Raw genomic sequence first — 19,231 nt, forward strand, 5'->3', positions numbered from 1 at the left:
CACCGCACCTCCTGCTCCAGTGTGAAAGGGGCCTTACTCCTGCACTTTGGCTACTTCAAATTCTACAGAACTGGAGTGCTGTAGTGAAAGCCATGCACATTCACACCAATTATCTACCAGAAGATGATTAGTAGCTACCTAATAAAAGGACAACACAAAAAATACAATTTCAAGAAGAGTTAAAGCAGAGTTCCACCCTGTATTTGAAGTTTGGCCTGATGTTGCTGATTACAGTGCCATAAATGTTTGGATTGTTTTTTTTTTTTACCTTATCGGGTCACTTAAAAGCTCCAATTCTGCTGTACCTCATCGCAGCGAGGTACGTCATATTCAGCCGCCTATTGACTCCTGGGATATGTGTCATCAATCCCAGGAGTCGATGGGCAACCTGCAGGACACCAAGTTCACACAAGGCACAAGATCTGGACCATTTCCCGGAGGGAAACTCTGAGGAAGCTTCAGATTCCTACACGAAGGATGGAAGCTCACTGAATCAGGAGGGTACAGTGAGTACAAATTAACAAATTAAAAAAGGAAACTTTTTCATTTCTAGCATATGCTGATATAGATTGCATAAGCTGCAACAATCAGGGGGGGGGGTGGTTTAAAAAAACATATTTTTTTTTAAAAGGCCGGAGCACTGCTTAACATTTATACCTGTAGCTTTTCAATAAGGTAAACAGAATCTCTGTGTGTGATAAATGTATACATAAGCAAAAGTTCAGTATGTCTTTAAATAGATATCTTTTTTGCAATTTTATATTTTATAGGAACTAGTAAATCTAAATCCTACCACCTTACCATAACCTGCCCAAGGTAGCCTCCCTGGCGGTATGATTATGTCAGATTTTTTAATCTTAAAGCGGTTGGCATTGTTTTGCATAGAAATCTGGCGTTTTATATTGTAGGCCTGTAATTCTTAGTAATAACGCACTTAAATCTGTCCAAATAAAGAGTCTAGTAGACATCCCGGGTATGATAATGTTTGAAACACGAAATCTTAAATTATAATATAGTAACTAATATAATAATAATACTAATAATAATAATAAAATGTACCGTATTTTCCCATGATTCACTATCGCTCAATTCTGCAAGTGTTCTAATTTACTATCGCTGTTTTCTAGCTGGTCTAATACCGCTTTTGATGTTTTTTGGTTGCCATGGACAATCTCAAGTTTCCAGGCAGAAAGAACAGTATATATATATATGTGCATGCAGGGCACTGGACAAAGCACTAGGGGCAAAGGGGAGGTGAAATAATTTGATACAGTAATATAATCTGCAAGATTACAGTGTACTGTATGTGTTATGTTTTTTGTACTTTTTGAATTTGCCGCCAGGCTCCGCCCCCACGCGTTGCAACACTCGCAGGGTCCGGAGCCCGGACACAGCCCGCAGACACATCGGGGGGACATCACAGGATCCTGGGGACAAGGTAAGTAACGTGGACCAGGATCCCAAAATGCAATCCCGAGGTGGGGTTAGTGCTAATGATTACCGCCAGGGAGGTTAAAGTATATACGAAGATTCTGAAGATTTCCTCATCTCCTGTTGGGCTATGGGACTGGAAGTGAAGGGAAATCTCCCCAATGGGACACAGATAGCGGAATAAAATGGGACAGCCCTCCCTTGCTCAATCCAAAATGAAAAAAAAAAAAAAAAAAATTGCCTATAGTTCTATTTAAAGGTATTAAGATACACATGCTGTGGAATACTTACCTCTTCTTTTTCATGCAGCATAATATGAGCTTTGAGACTGGCCACTCGAGAGAACTTTTTGTTACACGCTGGACATGCCGGATGATCCACATTATGTGTAGCCTTATGAAGTGTAAGGTTAAATTCGATATTAAAAGACATTGGGCACTGATCACACCGATGGGGCTAAAAGACAAACATAAAATTACAGTAAACAAGTGAAATGTGTAAATATTTTTACAAAACTTAACAATATTGTAACAGAGTGCAAAAAATGAAAAAGGAGAGACAGACACATAAAAGACTTCTCTATCCCCATTTACATGCTTGCCTAAAGAACAATGCCCCCTACAGAATCCATTTGGTCTCTCCCACACTTTTAGATGCAATGATAGTCTATAACTACTATTATACCTGTACATTTTGCTAAATTCCTCACCTGCTAAGTCACCCTTTTGAAAACTGATTTTCAAACATTGCAGCACACCCCGAATGTATTATACAAGGCAATACCAGGGTCTGTTGAGAGGCCATTGAAGCAGCAATATTGCATTGTGGGACAGAGTATGTTGGCCTATACCTATGGTCAGACATTTAGTAAGCCAGAATTGGTTCAGGAGGCTTTGTGTTGCTTCAGAGGGCTGACTTATACCAGAAGAACTACACTATTACACTATTATGAACTTAATCATTACATATATTTGAGCTTGTTGAACATTACATTCCAAAACTATGGACATTAATATAGCATTACATACAGTATCTCACAAAAGTGAGTACACCCCTCACATTTTTGTAAATATTTATCTTTTCATGTGACAACACTGAATAAATTACACTTTGCCACAATGTAAAGTAGTGAGTGTACAGCTTGTATAACAGTGTACATTTGCTGTCCCCTCAAAATAACTCAACACACTAAGTGAAAATGTCCAAATTGGGCTCAATTAGCCATTTATCCACACCAGTGTCATGTGACTCATAGGTTTTACAAGGTCTCACTCTCTTATACTGGTCACTGGATGTCCAACATGGCACCTCATGGTAAAGAACTCTGAGGATCTGAAAAAAAAAAATTGTTGCTCTACATAAAGATGGCCAAGGCTATAAGAAGATTGCCAAGACCCTGAAACAGAGCTGCCAAGACCATACAGCGTTTTAACAGGACATGTTCCACTCAGAACAGGCCTCGCCATGATCGACCAAAGTAGTTGAGTGCACTTGCTCAGCGTCATAGCCAGAGGTTGTCTTTGGGAAATAGACGTATGAGTGCTGCCAGTATTGCTGCAGAAGTTGAAGGGGTGGGGTGTCAGCCTGTCAGTGCTCAGACCATACGCCACACACTGCATCAAATTGGTCTGCCTTTTTATCGTCCCAGAAGGAAGCCTCATCTAAAGATGATCAACAAGAAAGCCTACAGTTTGCTAAAGACAAGCAGACTAAGGACATGGATTACTGGAACCATGTCCTGTGGTCCGATGAGACCAAGATAAACGTATTTGGTTCAGATGGTGTCAAGCGTGTAAGATGGCAACCAGGTGAGGAGTATAAAGACAACTGGGGCAGATCCACATACATCTGCGCCGGGCGCAGCGTATGTAAGATACGCTACGCTTCTGTAACTTACTTTGACTTGGTTTGAATCCTCAACGAATTTGCGCCGTAAGTTACGGCGGCGTAGTGTATCTCTCGCAGCATAAGGGCGCGGAATTCAAATTCGGCAGGTAGGAGGCGTGTTTCATTTAAATTAAGCGCGTCCCCGCGCCAAACGAACTGCGCATGCGCCATCCGTAAAAACTCCCAGGGTGCATTGCTCCAAATGACGTCGCAAGGACGTCATTGTTTTCGACGTGAACGTAAATGGCGTCCAGCCCCATTCACGGACGATTTGCGCAAACAACGTAACATTTTCAAATTTAGACGCGGGATCGACGGCCATACTTTACATTGAGTACGCCACCATATAGCAGCTTTAACTATGCGCCGGAAAAAGCCGAACGGAAACGACGTAAAAAAATGCGACGGCCGCTCGTTCGGTTGTGGATCGTCAGAAATAGCTCATTTGCATACTCGACGCGGAATACGACGGAAACGCCACCTAGCAGCCGCCGAAGAATTGCATCTAAGATCCGACGGCGTACGCCTGACGGATCTAACCCAGATGCCGTCGTATCTTGTTTTGTGGATACCAAAACAAAGATACGACGCGCAAAATTTGAAATTACGCGGCGTATCAAGAGATACGCTGGCGTAATTTCTTTGAGGATCTGCCCTAACTGTGTCTTGCTTACAGTCAAACATGGTGGTGGGAGTGTCATGGTCTGGGTCTGCATGAGTGCTGCCGACACTGGGGAGCTACAGTTCATGAGGGAACCATGAATGCCAGCATGTACTGTGACATGAAGTAGTGGAAGAGGACTCCAGTGGCAACCTGTGAAGCTCTAGCGAACTCCATGCCCAAGAGGGTTAAGGCAGTGCTGGAAAAAAATGGTGGCCACACAAAATATTGACAATTTGGGCTCAATTTGGACATTTTCACTTAGGGGTGTAATGATTGGTGAATTAAGCAAATTTCCTGTGGTTGCAGGACAGAAATTTGCTATATGGCCAGACTTAGTTCATTAATTCACATGAATATTCACTTAAGAGGATGCTGTCTGTGAGCAACACCGATCCAAGGCTATGAGCTTTGATTTCTCCCAATGTGACACCAGCACACAAAATTAATAGAAAGGATGTCACCAGGAAAACTTTCACAGCAGCAAAAACCCAACAAACATTTTAACCCCTCGTCACACTATTCACCATCAGCTAAAAAAAAAATTTGGAGTAGGAGCTAGGCTTTAAATGTGTCAAAACACTAAAATCTTCTCACCTTATCATTCTTCTCATGATTCCGCATGTGTTTCTGGTACTGTGTCTCCTTAGGGAAGGATAACAAACAGATGTCACACTTGTAGGATGATCCATGGGAGGAGAAACTATTATTGTCAGCATTTGTTGTTAAAACTCCATCTGTAAGGATTTCTGTGTTAAAATATATATTTAGAAACAATTTTAATATATATATACACACACACACACACACACACACACACACACACACACAGGTATATATAATGTTGTTAGCAATTACAAATAAAAAGAACAACACCCTTTCACTTTTAATTACAGTATTCTCTTATTAAAGTACAGTATATTACCATCCTACTGCTGTACACCTCTTATTCTAAGCTGGTTTCAAGCTAAGGGCATTTTTTTTGCACAAGATGCATTCATTTCTTTCATATTAAATTATATTTATACAGCCAGTGAAGATCTGGCTTTTCCATGTGCAGCTGGATCATAATAGCTGGGCACACGGGGAATATTCATTCCCTTTGTATAAATGTAAAAGGGAGGGGGTTAGCCTAATACAGCCTGAGAACACCAGGAACATTTGTGTGTTTTAAAAAGATCTCACTGTGTTTGGAAAAACATTGGGGGTGGAAATCAATCAAATATGTCTAACAACTTCTTAAAATCACCTGTTGCTTCCGGCAGCATTTTAAACAATTAAAGACCCACTCAGATCTATGCATTGCATTGCGCCAAACTTGCATTGCAGCAAGACAGACAATTCATTTGAACAGGAAAACATACACAAAAAGAAACAATTTATAGTGTAGTAAGCATCGGAAGAAGTTAGAAATAATATCAGAAGCAAATTTAAAAAGATGACACAATAGGATCAGCAATAGATAAGCCCCCGTGGTTCTCAACTCCCTCTAACCATTCTCTGACTACTCCCAGGGAAGACGCTACAATGAGCATCCAGAAGGTGACGCACAGCACAATTATCATACGTATCTCCTGGATGGCCTATCATTGCCACTATGGACGCCCATATTACTGCCTTTTTGGATTCTGTCAACTCTTTTTTTTTTACAACCATTGGTCACTAAGGGCCAGATTCACAGCGGAGATACGACGGAGTATCTCAGATACTCCGTCGTATCTCAGAGTATCTATGCGACTGATTCATAGAATCAGTTACGCATAGATATCCATAAGATCTGACAGGTGTAATTGTTTTACACTGTCGGATCTTAGGATGCAGTACCGCGGCCGCCGCTGGGGGGAGTTTGCGTCGTAAACCAGCGTCGGGTATGCAAATTAGGAGTTACGGCGATCCACAACGGTTTTTCGCGTTCGCTACGTCGCCGCTAGTTTAGTTTCCCATCGCAGAGTTAGTCGTCGTTTTGGGTGCATTAACTTTACACAGCAAACGTATTGCTGTATAAAGTACGGCCGTCGTTCCCGCGTCGAAATTTAAAATTTCACGTCTTTTGTGTAAGACATCCGGGAATACGGAAGTACGCTACACACGTCGCCGATCGATAAAATGACATCAGTTCGCAGAAAGCACAGCGGGAATTTCGAAACGGAGCATGCACAGTAGGTCCGGCGCGGGAGCGCGCCTAATTTAAATGGCACACGCCCCTTTAAATTACGCGGGCTTACGCCGGAGGCCGCCGGCGTAATTTTTCACGCAAGTGCTTGGTGAATCAGGCACTTGCGATGAAAAATTGCGGCGGTGTAACGTATCTACGATACTACCTGAATCTGGCCCTACGTTCTCTGCCATTATAAAGGATTTAGTCAACATACCGTACCTGACATTTTAAGTAATTATAAGTGGGAAGAAAATTCTAATGTGAATATGTACCGTATGTACCTATGTGACATCTGTATAAGAAGTCATCAAACCGGTCTCAATATTTCTTCCCTAAAGACCACAGTTGATAAGCTGGTTTTCTTATGGAGGCTTGAAGTTTTATGTAATAATTATTTTTGTTTTCTTGATAAATTTACCTCCAAACCTTTAGTATAGCAATAGAGGCTAGTTTTGCCACCAGTACCCATTCCTGTGGTACTGGGAGGACTTTACTGGGCTACATTGATGTGATTATTATCCTGGCAGGGTAGTCAGAACTCAGAGAAAAACTTTATGATGTTTTGTAATAGTAATCTTTTTGAAATAAAATGCAACAATGTAATTCATACAAGTAGACTTGTTTCCTGGATCTAGAAGTAAAGCAGTATTAAACCCAAACCAAAAAATGTAATATATTGCAGCTTACCAATCATTGGATATGATGGCTGCATCAGTTTTCTTTTCTTAGGCTTTTTTCCTTCTGTTTTCACCACCTATATTAAAAGTGTCTCCACTCTGGATGAAGGAGAACAGGGGGCACAGCAGAGGAGGGGAGTGTTAGATGCACTAACAGATTTAAATACACTAACAAATTAAAGCTGGACTCCAGCTAATACTTTATAAGCAGTTACAGCAAACATTTTTTTTCCCCTTTTGAGATAAAGATATTGGAAACAAAAACAAAAATGTGCAACCACAAATAAACACAGTGGGGTAGATTCAGAGAGCAATTAGCAATCCATAGATACACAGCGTAATTGCCAAGTAGCGCCGGCATATCTACTTTCTGTATTCAGAAAGCTAGATACGCAGACTTTAGCCTAAGATACGACTGGCATAAGTCTCTTATGCCGTCGTATCTTAGGGTGCATTCTGACGCTGGCCGCTAGGTGGCGCACCCGTAGTTGTCAGCGTAGAGTATGCAAATTGCATACTTTCCCCCGATTCACAAACGTACGTGCGGCAGACGCTTGTTTTTTTATGTTGTTTGCATACGTCGTTTTCGCCGTAAGGCTGCTCCTGCTATTAGGAGGCGCAGCAAATGTTAAGTATGGATGTCGTTCCCGCGTCGTGATTTCAAAATTTTACGTTGTTTGCGTAAGTCGTCCGTGAATGGCGCTGGACGCCATTTACGTTCACGTCGATACCAATGACGTCCTTGCGACGTCAATTACCGCAATGCACATGGGGAAAATTTAGGGATGGCGCATGCGCAGTAGGTTCGGCGCGGGAACACGCCTAATTTAAATGATCCACGCCCCCTACAGGATCATTTGAATTACGCGCGCTTACGCCGGCCCCTTTTACACTACGCCGCCGCAACTTTACAGGCAAGTGCTTTGTGAATCAAGCACTTGCCTGTAAAACTTGCGGCCGCGTAACGTAAATGTCATACGTTACGCCGCCGCAGTTTTGTGCGCCCCTACCTGAATCTGGGCCAGTGATGATAAATGGTTAAAAACCAATAATAAAGTCCACATCAGAAATATAAATTTTAGGTAAATAAAGTATGTGTAAAATCAAATCAAATTTAGATACTAAAAAAATGTATTACATACAATATAGATAAAGACATGATACAATATAGGTCTTCTAATATTAAAATAATATTGTATCATGTATTTTTCTAAAAATTGTATGCAATAAGTTTTTTTAGTATCTAAAATTGTGCTGTAAAATGGCAATAATTTTGATTTGTTGGTGACACCAGGGGAGCTTGTATCAATTAGTTACTTCTGGTATCCCGCCTGTGTCGTTCAGTATAAAGTACGTGGTGAGTGACGTCTCGTGATCGCGTCCGTTCCCAGTCGATGCTTCTTACAGGGAAACGCGTTGGGTGGAGCAGTTATCTGTGACGTCACCACGTTCCAGCCTGCAGGGAATCAGGTCTGTGGCTGTGTTCATTTGGATATGCTACGCTATTGTAATGTGCAATGATATTGGAAAAGGAAACTTTTGTTTCTAATGCACTAGGAAGTTTCTCCCCCCTTTTTTAATTTCATACCAGCTATATTTTGCTGGAGAGCATTAAACAAATTTAAATTGGTGGAGCTGGATACTTTTGGATATTGTTCCTAAAGATTGTGGTGGAGCTATCATTACTGGTGAAGGAAATTTTTGCAGCTGAGCCAACAGAGAAGGATATTGCGGGTGGCTACTTTGTAAACAAGCGTGTTAGATCCCTATAACTTGGGGGTCCATCCCGTCTGGTAAGAGGACATTTAAATCTTTCTTTCCCTGAAGTAAGAATATGCAGCGCTGAATATCATGGACATCCATGCTTGGCACTGAATACACATAGAATTTATTCACCTAAAATGTATATTTCTGATGTGGACTTTATCATTGGTTTTTAACCATTTATGATCTCTGTGTTTATTTGTGGTTGCGCACTTTATTTTTGTTTCTATTTAGTTGAATTCATTATTAATAAATTTCTCAATTTTTTACATTTTTCATCTTTTTATGTGAACACAGAATTAAATTGATTTGTTTTGGGTAAGCGCAAAATATTTAAAACTTAGATAAATGTAATACAAAAAAGCTGATCATTGTAAGCACGCTTGCTAAAGTTAAATGACTTGTTTAATTTCTGTAAGTGATACATTCAGCTGGAGAGCGTGCTCTTTTAAAAAACAAAAAAAGGTGAAAATAAGGGTAAGAAAGCCTAAAAATGAAAATGAATGCAGCCATCACATTTAAGAATTGGTAAGCTGCAATATAGTAAATGTTGGCTTTTGTGTTTATTGCATGTTGCTAAGGGGCACATTTGCTCAAAAAACTATTTTAACCAACTCAATACATGGCACTTTCACCCCTTTCCTGCCCAAGCAATTTTTCAGCGCTGTCACGCATTTCAATGACAATTGCGCGGTAATGCAACACTGTTCCCAAATGAAATTTTTATAATTTGTCCCCCCACAAATAGAGCTTTATTTTGGTGGTATTTGATCACCTCTGCGGTTTTTATTTCTTGCGCTATAAACAAAAGTGACAAGTTTGAAAAAAACAAACATATTTTGTACTTTTTGCTATAATAAATATCCAATTTAAAAAACTTTTTTTCCTCATTTTAGGCCAATATGTATTCTTCCACATATTTTTGGTAAAAAAAGTAAAAAAAAAAGTCAATAAGCACATATTGATTGGTTTGCCCAAAAGTTATAGCGTCTACAAAATAGGGGATAGATTTATGGCATTTTTATTATTATTGTTTTTTATTACTAGTAATGGCGGCGATCTGCGATTTTTATCATGACTTGCGATATTGCGGCGGAAATATCGGACACTTTTGACACATTTTTGGGACCATTCACATTTATACAGCGATCAATGCTATAAAAATCCATTGACTACTGTATTAATGTGACTGGCAAGGAAGGGGTTAACACTAGGGGGTGATTAAGGGGTTAACTGTGTTCCCTAGGGAGTGATTCTAACTGTAGGGGGAGGGGACTCACAAGGGGAGGAGACCGGTCGGTGTAAGTGTGTACTGCGAACACACTATCGGTCTCCTCTCCTCTAGCAAGGCGTGGATCTGTGCGTTTACACACAAAGATCCACGGTCCTGCTCCGTTACTGGGCAATCGCGGGTGCACGGTGGCCATCGCGGCCACCGGGCATGCACATCGAGTCCCAAGTGACGGGGCGCACGCACCCCCTAGTGGCCCAGAAAGGGGAGGCTGTCATTTAATCTCAGTATAAATACAGCTGTTCTGTAAAGCCCTCAGAGGTTTGTTAGAGAACCTTAGTGAACAAACAGCTTTATTAACCACTTCAGCCCCAGAGAATTTGGCTGCCCAATGACCGATCCATTTTTTGCGATTAAGCACTGCGTCATTTTAACTAAAATTGCGCGGTCGTGCGACGTGGCTCCAAAACAAAATTGATCTCCTTTGTTTCCCACAAATAGAACTTTCTTTTGGTGGTAATTGATCACCTTTGCGGTTTTTATTTTTTGCATTTCAAACAAAAAAAGAGAAAATTTTGGGAAAAAAAAGCAATATTTTTTACTTTTTGCTATAATAAATATCCCCAAAATTTACATTAAAAAAATGTCTCTCAATTTAGCCCGATATGTATTCTTCTACATATTTTTGGTTAAAAAAAATTAAAAATAAAAATCACAATAACCGTATATTGATTGGTTTGCGCAAAAGTTATAGCGTCTAAAAAATAGGGGATAGATTTATGGCATTTTTTTTTTTTTTTTTTAGTAATGACAGCGATCTGCGATTTTTATCGTCACTGCGACATTAGGGCGGCCACATTGGACACTTGGCGATATTTTGGGACCATTGTCATTTATACAGCGATCACTGCTATAAAAATACATCAATTACTGTGTAAATGACACTGGCAGAGAAAGGGTTAACCACTAGGGGGCGAGGAAGAGGTTAAGTGTGTCCTAGGGAGTGATTCTAACTGTGTGGGGGCTATGCTACCAGTGACACAACATTGATCACTACTCCCAATGTAGATGCAGTAGATCAGTGTCCTGTCACAGGGCAGAACAGGGAAAAGTCTTGTTTACACAGACATCCCCCTGTTCTGCAGCTCTGTGACACGATCGCGGGACACCGGCGGACATCGCGTCCGCAGGTCCCGTGGGAACGGAACTTGCGGTAGGGACCTGCGCGCGCCCGCATGGCAGCTAATTCAAAGCAACAAACCTGTACGTTGCTTTGTGCAGCCGTGCCATTCTGCTGACTTATATGTGCAAGACACGGTTGGCAGGCGGTTAAGGAACACATCAGACAGGTCAGGGATAAAGTTGTGAAAAAGTTTAAAGCAGGATTGGGTCATAAAAAAAATATCCCAAGCTTTGAACATCTCAAGCACTGTTCAATCCATTATCCGAAAATGGAAAGAGTATGGCACAACTACAAACCTCCCAAAACATGGCCGTCCACCTAAACTGACAGGCCGGGCAAGAAGAGCATTAATCAAAGAAGCAGCCAAGAGGCCCATGGTAACTCTGGAGGAGCTGCAGAGATCCACAGCTCAGGACAACTATTATGCCACGTACACACAATCGGAATTTCCAATGGACTTTTTTATTCAGAAATTCCGATCGTGTGTGGGCCTTTTTTCCCCATCAGTGTTTAGAAATAGAACATGTTTTATTTATTTTTTACGATGGGAAAAAAACGATCGGAAATTCCTATCGTCTGTGTGCAACTCCGACAGAGAAAAAGCCCACACATGCTCAGAATCAACGCAGTCAACGCATATTTTCCTTGGCTCGTTGTAGTGTTTTACATCACCGCGTTTTGGACGATCGGAATTTAGTCTGACAGTGTGTATGCAAGACTGATGGAAGTCAGCTTCATCGGAATTCCAACGGAAAATTCCATTGGAAATTTAGATCGTGTATACGCGGCATAAGTCGGGCACTCCACAAATTTGGCCGTTATGGAAAAGTGGCAAGAAGAAAGCAATTGTTGAAAGAAAGCCATAAGAAGTCCAGTTTGTAGTTTGCGAGAAGCCATGTGAGGGACAAAGCAAACATGTGGAAGAAGGTGCTCTGCTTAAATGAGACCAAAATTTAACTTTTTGGCCTAAAAGCAAAACGCTATGTGTGATGGAAAACCAACACATCACCCTGAACACTGATGCCGACACCATGAAACATGGCAGTGGCAGCATCATGTTGTGGGGATGCTTTTCTTCAGCAGAGAGGAAAGCTGGTCAGAGTTGATGGGAAGATGGATGGAGCCAAATACAGGGCAATCTTAGAAGAAAACCTGTTATGCTGTGTACACACAATCGTTTTTTCTGGTCGGAATTTGGTCTGATAGTGTGTATGCAAGTCTGATGAAAGTCAGCTTCATTGGAATTCGGACTAAAAATTCCATAGATTTTATTCCATCAGAAACCTGATCGTGTGTACGCGGAATTAGAGTCAGTAAAAGACTTGAGACTGGGGCAGAGGTTCCTCTTCTAGCAGCACAGCGACCCTAAACCATACAGCCAGAGCTACAATGGAATGGTTTGGATCAAAGCATATTCATGTGTTAGAAGGGCCCTGTCAAAGTCCAGACTTAAATCCAATTGAGAATTTGTGGCAAGACTTGAAAATTGCTGTTCTCAGAAGCTCTCCATCCAATCTGACAGAGCTTGAGACATTTTTCAAAGAAGAATGGGCAAAAATGTCACTCTCTAGATGTGAAAAGCTGGTAGAGACATCCCTAAAAGGACTTGCAGTTGTAATTGCTACGAAAGGTGGTTCTACAAGGTATTGACTCAGGGGAGCTGAATACAAATGCACACCACACTTTTTACATATTTGTAAAAAAAAAAATTAAAACCATTTATCATTTTCCCTCCACTTCACAATTATGAGCCACTTTGTGTTGGTCGATCACATAACATCCCAATAAAATACATTTACGTTTTTGGTTGTAACATGACAAAATGTGAAAAATGTCAAGGGGTATGAATACTTTTTCAAGGCACTCTAGAACTTTCTTCTGGTGGCATTTGATCACCACTGTTTTTTTTTTATAAAAAAATGATTCTGTTACACGTTGCTAGTGCTGGCAGTGATCGGGGATGATCCTGCCAACGCTGTGTTTTTGAGGACACTAGTATACAGTAGTTCGAATAGTGATCAAGATACTGATTAGTACAGACACCATAATAGGGTGGTTATAGTGCAATTGTGATCGTATGGTGGGCAATCAGGGACTGGCGCTGACATTGACGTGGCTAGTGACACCAATACCATGATAATACTGTACACTGTACTAATGACACTGGCTGGGTGACAGGAGTGATCAGGAGGGTAATCATTGGGTCAAATTGGGAGTACAGCCAAAGCTCGTTTGGCTGGACTTCTCCTGTGCATCAGAGGAGTGCAGATCATTCTGCACTCCTGTGACCCGTTTTCAGCAGCCAGCCAGCTGAAGCCCACTGTCAGCTGACGTCACAGAGCCAGTCTATGCTTGGGAAAGAATCCAACAATATAGCCACATGCCTGAGCTGGCTGCTCCCACCCCCTCCACGGCCCAGTGCTCCAGTCACCAACTCGGTTCTCCGCCTTAGAGCGAGCGGTGGACATATCCAACTAGGGATCCAACTAGGGAAGTAGGATTCGAAAAGAAAAAAAAAAAATCCCAAGCTTATCTTTTAAGCCTCGATCCACACTAACTGTGGTGCGTATTCAAAGCAAATTTTCTGCAGATTCCACACTGCATCAAAATCACATCCCAATCATGTGAACCGATTGCGGAGGGTATGTTAAGTTAATGACACTCCAAAATCAGTTTGCAAAAAGCAGTGCGATTTGCAGAATCAGATAGCAGGGGTGTGAACATCCAATGTGATCGAATTCTGGTGAGGACAAAAACAGGGTTCTGCATGAGTTTGGGGTGAACGCTATGCGATTTGAGACATACAAATCCATGGCTCAAATCGCACCCAGAAATACTGCATGTTATTCGCACAGGAATTCCACACCATATCCATCTGAATCTGGGCTTAAAGCGAAGTTCCAGGCTAAAATCATAGAAGGTGTAATCCAATCGAGCATATTTAGATATCCTTTTTGGGGTGGGGGGGGGCGGGTGTTTTATACCCTTTTTGGGGGTTTCCAGCAGGGTTTGCTACACCGCCACGGCGAGGTTTGTCATCTCCGGATTTGCATCAGCCCCTCCTCCTGTTGTCTTCTGGGACCAGTGAGACTCCCAGAAGATGGGGATATTCAGAAAGAGTGAGTAACTTATATAGCGCTACAAGTGAGTAACTTATATAGCGCTACAAATGCGAACTAAATTGCCTCAAGGCGCTCTGCTTCCAGAGTCGTTCTGATCCTTCAGAAGAGGTGGGTCTTAAGTTTTTTCCTGAAGGCCCGTTGGTTTTCTTCCATGCGGATGTTCGTGGGTAGAACATTCCATAGCCGTGGAACATGGACTGCAAATCTTCATTCTCCTTTAGATTTGCAGCGTGTCTTGGGGATGAGGAGGCTTTGATTAGTTGACCGAAGGATGCAACTAGGGTTTTAGTGTTTTATTTTCTCGCATAGGTATTGAGGAGCGTTTCCTTGTGCACATTGAGTGAGGCAGAGGGTCTTGAATGTAACCCGATCCTTTACGTTTAGTCAATGTAGGGACCTCAGGGACTGGGTGATTTATTCCCAAGGTTTTTTTACCCGTTACCAGCCTGGCTGCCTTGTTCTGGACGAATTGTAGACATGAAATCTGGTATTTGGGTAGTCCGAGGTAGAGGGAGTTTGCGTAGTCAAGTCGGGAATTAATGATTGATCCAACTACTACTGCTGTGTCCTCTTCCGGGATAAAGGGGAGGAGTCTACGTAACAGGTGGAGAGGATGATGAGATCCGCTGACTACTGATACTATTTGTGCGTCCATTGTCATGTCTGAGTCAAAGATGACTCCGAGGCTTTTGACTTTGGTGCTGGGGGTTATGGTTTGTCCAAAGATGATGGGTGGTGTGCCTGTTGTCCTAGAGTTTTTCTTTCGGTTTGCGTGGAGAAAGAAAAGTTCTGTTTTGAATCCATTAAGTTTGAGGGGGCTCTCCGTCATCCAATTATCGATCAATAAGAGGCAATTTTCTAGTGCATGGTATTGGTCTTTTTTTCCGGTGATGCAAAGGTAGAGTTGAGTGTCATCAGCGTAGGAGTGATAGAGCAGGTCCTTTTTGCTGACGATTTTGAGAAGTGGGCGGAGGTAGATGTTGAAGAGCACAGGCGACAGGGGTGATGCTTGAGGGACTCTGCATGTAATTGTATGCGCTTCCGAAGTGAAAGGTGCTAGAAAGCGCAGTGGGACTCATGCATGCGCAGTAGGAAACAGGCTGTGAAGTCTGAAGGTTTCCCTTAGTTTGCAATGCCGGTGACTTGTCGGTATGGTTCCCCTATCGAGATGGTTCCTGTAAGGACTGCGCAGGCGCAATCCTTGCCGACGGAAATCTCCGAACCTATGCCGGCATCCAGGCTCATTTCTTAACTTCCCCGTGGATTGGAGGATGTTAAAAAAAGAGCCAGGAGGCCGAGCAAGCGTAGCGAGCCGTCTGAGCGAAGCGAGGACGTGAGGCCGACTGGCCACTTAACTCAAATTCCACGTCGCCCTGGAGGTTCGGTGATTTCCATTGACAAGGATTGCGCCTGCGCAGTCCTTACAGGAACCATATCGTCAGATCACCGGCAACTGCACCCTAGCCGATGGACGAGTCAGCTTCGGGGGGACGATATCGCAGGTCCATATATTAAAAGTCAGCAGCTACATTATTTGTAGCTGCTGACTTTTAAATAATTTTTTAGGCTCCATTCACACCATGGCATTCCGTTTTCTGAAATGCCGCAATTCGCGGGACACCCTTGCGATTCCTGTCACTTTGAATGGCACCAAATTGTGGTGCGATTTTGACGCGATCGTCACCCGACGACTCGTGGTAAATTCACGCAAAAGGGGTCGCAGGACGCCCGATGCCCAAAAGAAGTTGTACTTCTTTTGGGTATCCCGCGATTCTGTTTGCGCAATTTTGCCACAGTTTGCCAGGCGAGGCTCACGGGAAAATGGCGCTGTGATTTGGTAATGTTCAAAGTTATGTGGATCGCAAGGGCACCCCGTGAATTGTGGCGTTTGCAAAAACGAAATGCCATGGTGTGAATGGAGCCTTAGAGGCTAGAACTCCACTTTAAGGGGTGCCTAAGGCTCTATTTACACTTGTGCAATTTGTCATGCAACTTTGACAGTCACATGACAGATCACACACCATTCTTTTCAATGGCACCTGTTCAAATCAAAGCGACTTTGAAAAGGTGCCTGCACTACTTTGATCACACTCTTGATGCATCGAATGTAAAGTCGAATCAAAAGTTGCATTAAAGCCGCACTCCAAAGTTAAACTGGAAACTGCGTGAATCTTATGTGAAGGGAGCCTAACAAGTGTATGTGTAGTGCTTTTACTGACTGATCATCTGGCTGGAATCTCGCTTTCTGAACGGTAACTGAAAGCAGGGAGAAACCCAGATAGGTCTGTGTGCTGTAATTGGCCACAGAAGACACAGCCAAAATGATTGGCTGTAACCTGCCGACTAAGGATGAGCTCAAGCGTGTTTGCAACGTCACGTGCCCGCGCCTACCTGGAAGCTGACACTCTGCAGCGCTGATCACAGGCAGTGAGACAGTTCCCGATCCGTGGCTGCACAGATCGGAAAATGTCTCACTACCGGCGTGTTAGCAAAGCCCAAGTGCAGAGCCCGCCAAGAAGTCGGCACTGCACTAATCACAGGCAGTGAGACATTGCCCCGATGCGCGGCTGCAGAGATCGGGAAATGTCTCACTGCCTGCAAATAGTGCAGCGCAGTGCTGACTTCTTGGCGGGCTCTGCACATGGGCTTTGCGAACACGCCGGTGTCTTGTCACATTTGGCTCCCCATCACAGATTGCCCTGAAAGTGGCGTTCTGTCGCCGCCATCTTGCTACACCCCACACTCCTGCACAGTAATGATAGAGTGAGAAGGGGGCAAGCGGACATCTTGTTACACCCACCGGAGTTTTAGATTTCAGTTATATTCAACACAAAACGGGGGGGGCTTATATGCTTGAATACAATATTTGGAAATCTGATGGACTGTTTACATGTTTAATTTTAAAAGACCTCGGATTTTCACATTTAACATGTAAGCAGACCGTCGATTTCCAAATGCTGTATTTAAGCATATAAGCTCCGTTTTGTGTTGAAATAACTGAAATCTAAAACTCCGATGGGTGTAACAAGATGTCCGCTTGCCCCCTTCTCACTCAATCATTACTGTGCAGGAGCGTGGGGTGTAGCAAGATGGTGGCGACGGAACGTCACTTCTGGAGAAATCTACGATGGGGAGCCAAATGTGACAAGACACCGGAGCTCATCCTTACTCACTACTTGTGATTAGAGCTGCAAAGTGTCAGCTTCCTGGTGGGCGTGGGCACGTGGCGTTGTGAACACACCGGAGTTCATCCTTACTGCCGACAAACTTGAGCCGCAACCAATCGTAGCACAGGTGGAAAGCCTCTAAACCAGGAAGTACACCGCGATGTACAGGAACGTCGCTGAGTGAGTGAAAAACGTATATAGCGCTGCACATGCGAACTGAATCGCCTCTGGGCGCTCTTTTGTCCATTTCTCCTTTGAACTCAAGAGAGATGGGTTTTGATCTTTCTCCTAAAGGCCAAGTGATTCTCCTCCAACCGAATGCTGGTTGGTAGAGCGTTCCATAGTCTAGGGCCTTGGACCGCAAATCTTCTTTATCCTTTGGACTTGTATCTGGCTTTGGGTATCTGGAGGAGATTTTGATTGGTGGATCGCAGAACGCGATTGGAGTTGTAGGCTTTTAGTTTTTCGCATAGATATTGGGGGGCATTTCCCAGAATACACTTATGCTGTGCCGCCCACTACCATTAAATTTACTGTTAGTGGGCAAAAATTGGTTAACACTGGACATGAGACACATCAATCCAATAGACTTAAATGATGAACAGAGGAATATAGCTTGTTGTGTGTTTTAAAGACTTTTATGGGCCAGCATAAAGCATGCAAAAAACTGTATAAACCTAAAAAAATAAAAAATAAATGTTATATATATATATATATATATATATATATATATATATATATATTATATATGACTTTTGTTAGAATGTGGAGTTGTTTCTTGCAGTAATGAAGAGGTACTTGGTGTGTGCTCCATATTCTCCATGGGTACAGCACACTGTGATCCTGCAGACTTCTAGAACACTGCCACCAGCAGCCATTGCAGTAGGAGAGAACACAATAGACGGGCACACAATATGGCAGGCTATCTCCTCACACTATACAAAGCAGACCAGCGCGCACACACCACCCGCGCCTTCTCCCCCTCACACACTGCTCTCCGCTCTTTTTCTGCCGCAGCCTGTAGTCCGGGTGCTGCGTCCCCCTCCCGTATCATTCCGCCCAGTCTCCGGGAGAAGACTCCTCACACGTACAGTCCGCGGCCTCACCACAATATCCGGGGACTATATGAGCTCACACACACGCATCTAACATCTCCTACAGCCCACTGCTCCCGCCCACAGCAGGCCCCGTCCTCCCTCCACCCTTGCAAGCTTTTTTATACCTGTCTGCGGTCCGTCCCCAGCCCGTGGTTTCGGGGGGCGACCCCGCGGCATTGGGCTCGGATTATTTTTTCTTTCAGGTTAATGTCGCTTCTTCCTCTATTTTTTTCACAACGGCGGCGGAAGCAGCAGCAGAGGATTGGAGGGAGGAGAAGGAAGAAGACGCGTCCGCGGCGGAGGAAGCACGGTGGGGCGGGGTCTGTGTGGTGACGCCACTCGGCTGGATGTGGACCCGGTGAGGTCCGGATTGGAGGTTCTTCGGTGCTGTGTGTGTTGAGCTGTATGCATCGCTTGGCCTGACCAATAAAGCTTTGTATTCTCACCCGAAATGACAAGCCTCCGTGATGTACAAGCGGCCTTCGTTGTGCTACAGTGTAATTCACCTCACACTCTTCCCTGCATAGCTGCCATTGGCAATGTCCCAGGGATGTAATGGTTTTGTGTATTAACCACTTGAGGACCGAGCCTCTTTCTGAGATTTGGTGTTTACAAGTTAAACATTTATTTATTTTGTTGCTAGAAAATTACTTAGAACCCCCCAAACATATTTTTTTTCTAACACCCTAGAGAATAAAATGGCGGTCGTTGCAATGCTTTTTGTCACACCGTATTTCTTACAAGCACACTTTTTTTTTGAGCAGCGGTCTTACAAGCGCACTTTTTTTGAAAAAAAAATGATTTTTTTTAAATAAAAAAACAAGACAACAGTAAAGTTAGCCCAATTTTTTTT

The 19,231-nt window shown here is 43.1% G+C and overlaps 1 protein-coding gene across 3 annotated transcripts in view; it reads right to left on the reverse strand.

The window, feature by feature from the left end:
- Nucleotides 1-18,888, reverse strand: part of ZNF236 (zinc finger protein 236) — a 274,436-nt gene extending 255,548 nt beyond the window's left edge. Inside the window, exons 1-3 of one of the 3 annotated variants that reach the window (XM_040353869.1) lie at nt 18,504-18,888; nt 4,577-4,728; nt 1,723-1,887 (exon numbers count right to left, since the gene is read on the reverse strand). In XM_040353869.1, coding sequence (XP_040209803.1) covers nt 1,723-1,887; nt 4,577-4,728; nt 18,504-18,555 — 369 coding nt within the window. In that variant the 5' untranslated portion in view covers nt 18,556-18,888. Of the gene's footprint in view, nt 1-1,722; nt 1,888-4,576; nt 4,729-6,824; nt 6,858-18,503 lie in introns of those variants that run through there. The other 2 variants (XM_040353871.1, XM_040353870.1) reach the window with 2 other exon arrangements.
- Between the last annotated feature and the right edge of the window lie 343 nt (nt 18,889-19,231).

Source organism: Rana temporaria, chromosome 5, assembly GCF_905171775.1.
Source record: "Rana temporaria chromosome 5, aRanTem1.1, whole genome shotgun sequence".
NCBI classification, from domain to species: domain Eukaryota; kingdom Metazoa; phylum Chordata; class Amphibia; order Anura; family Ranidae; genus Rana; species Rana temporaria.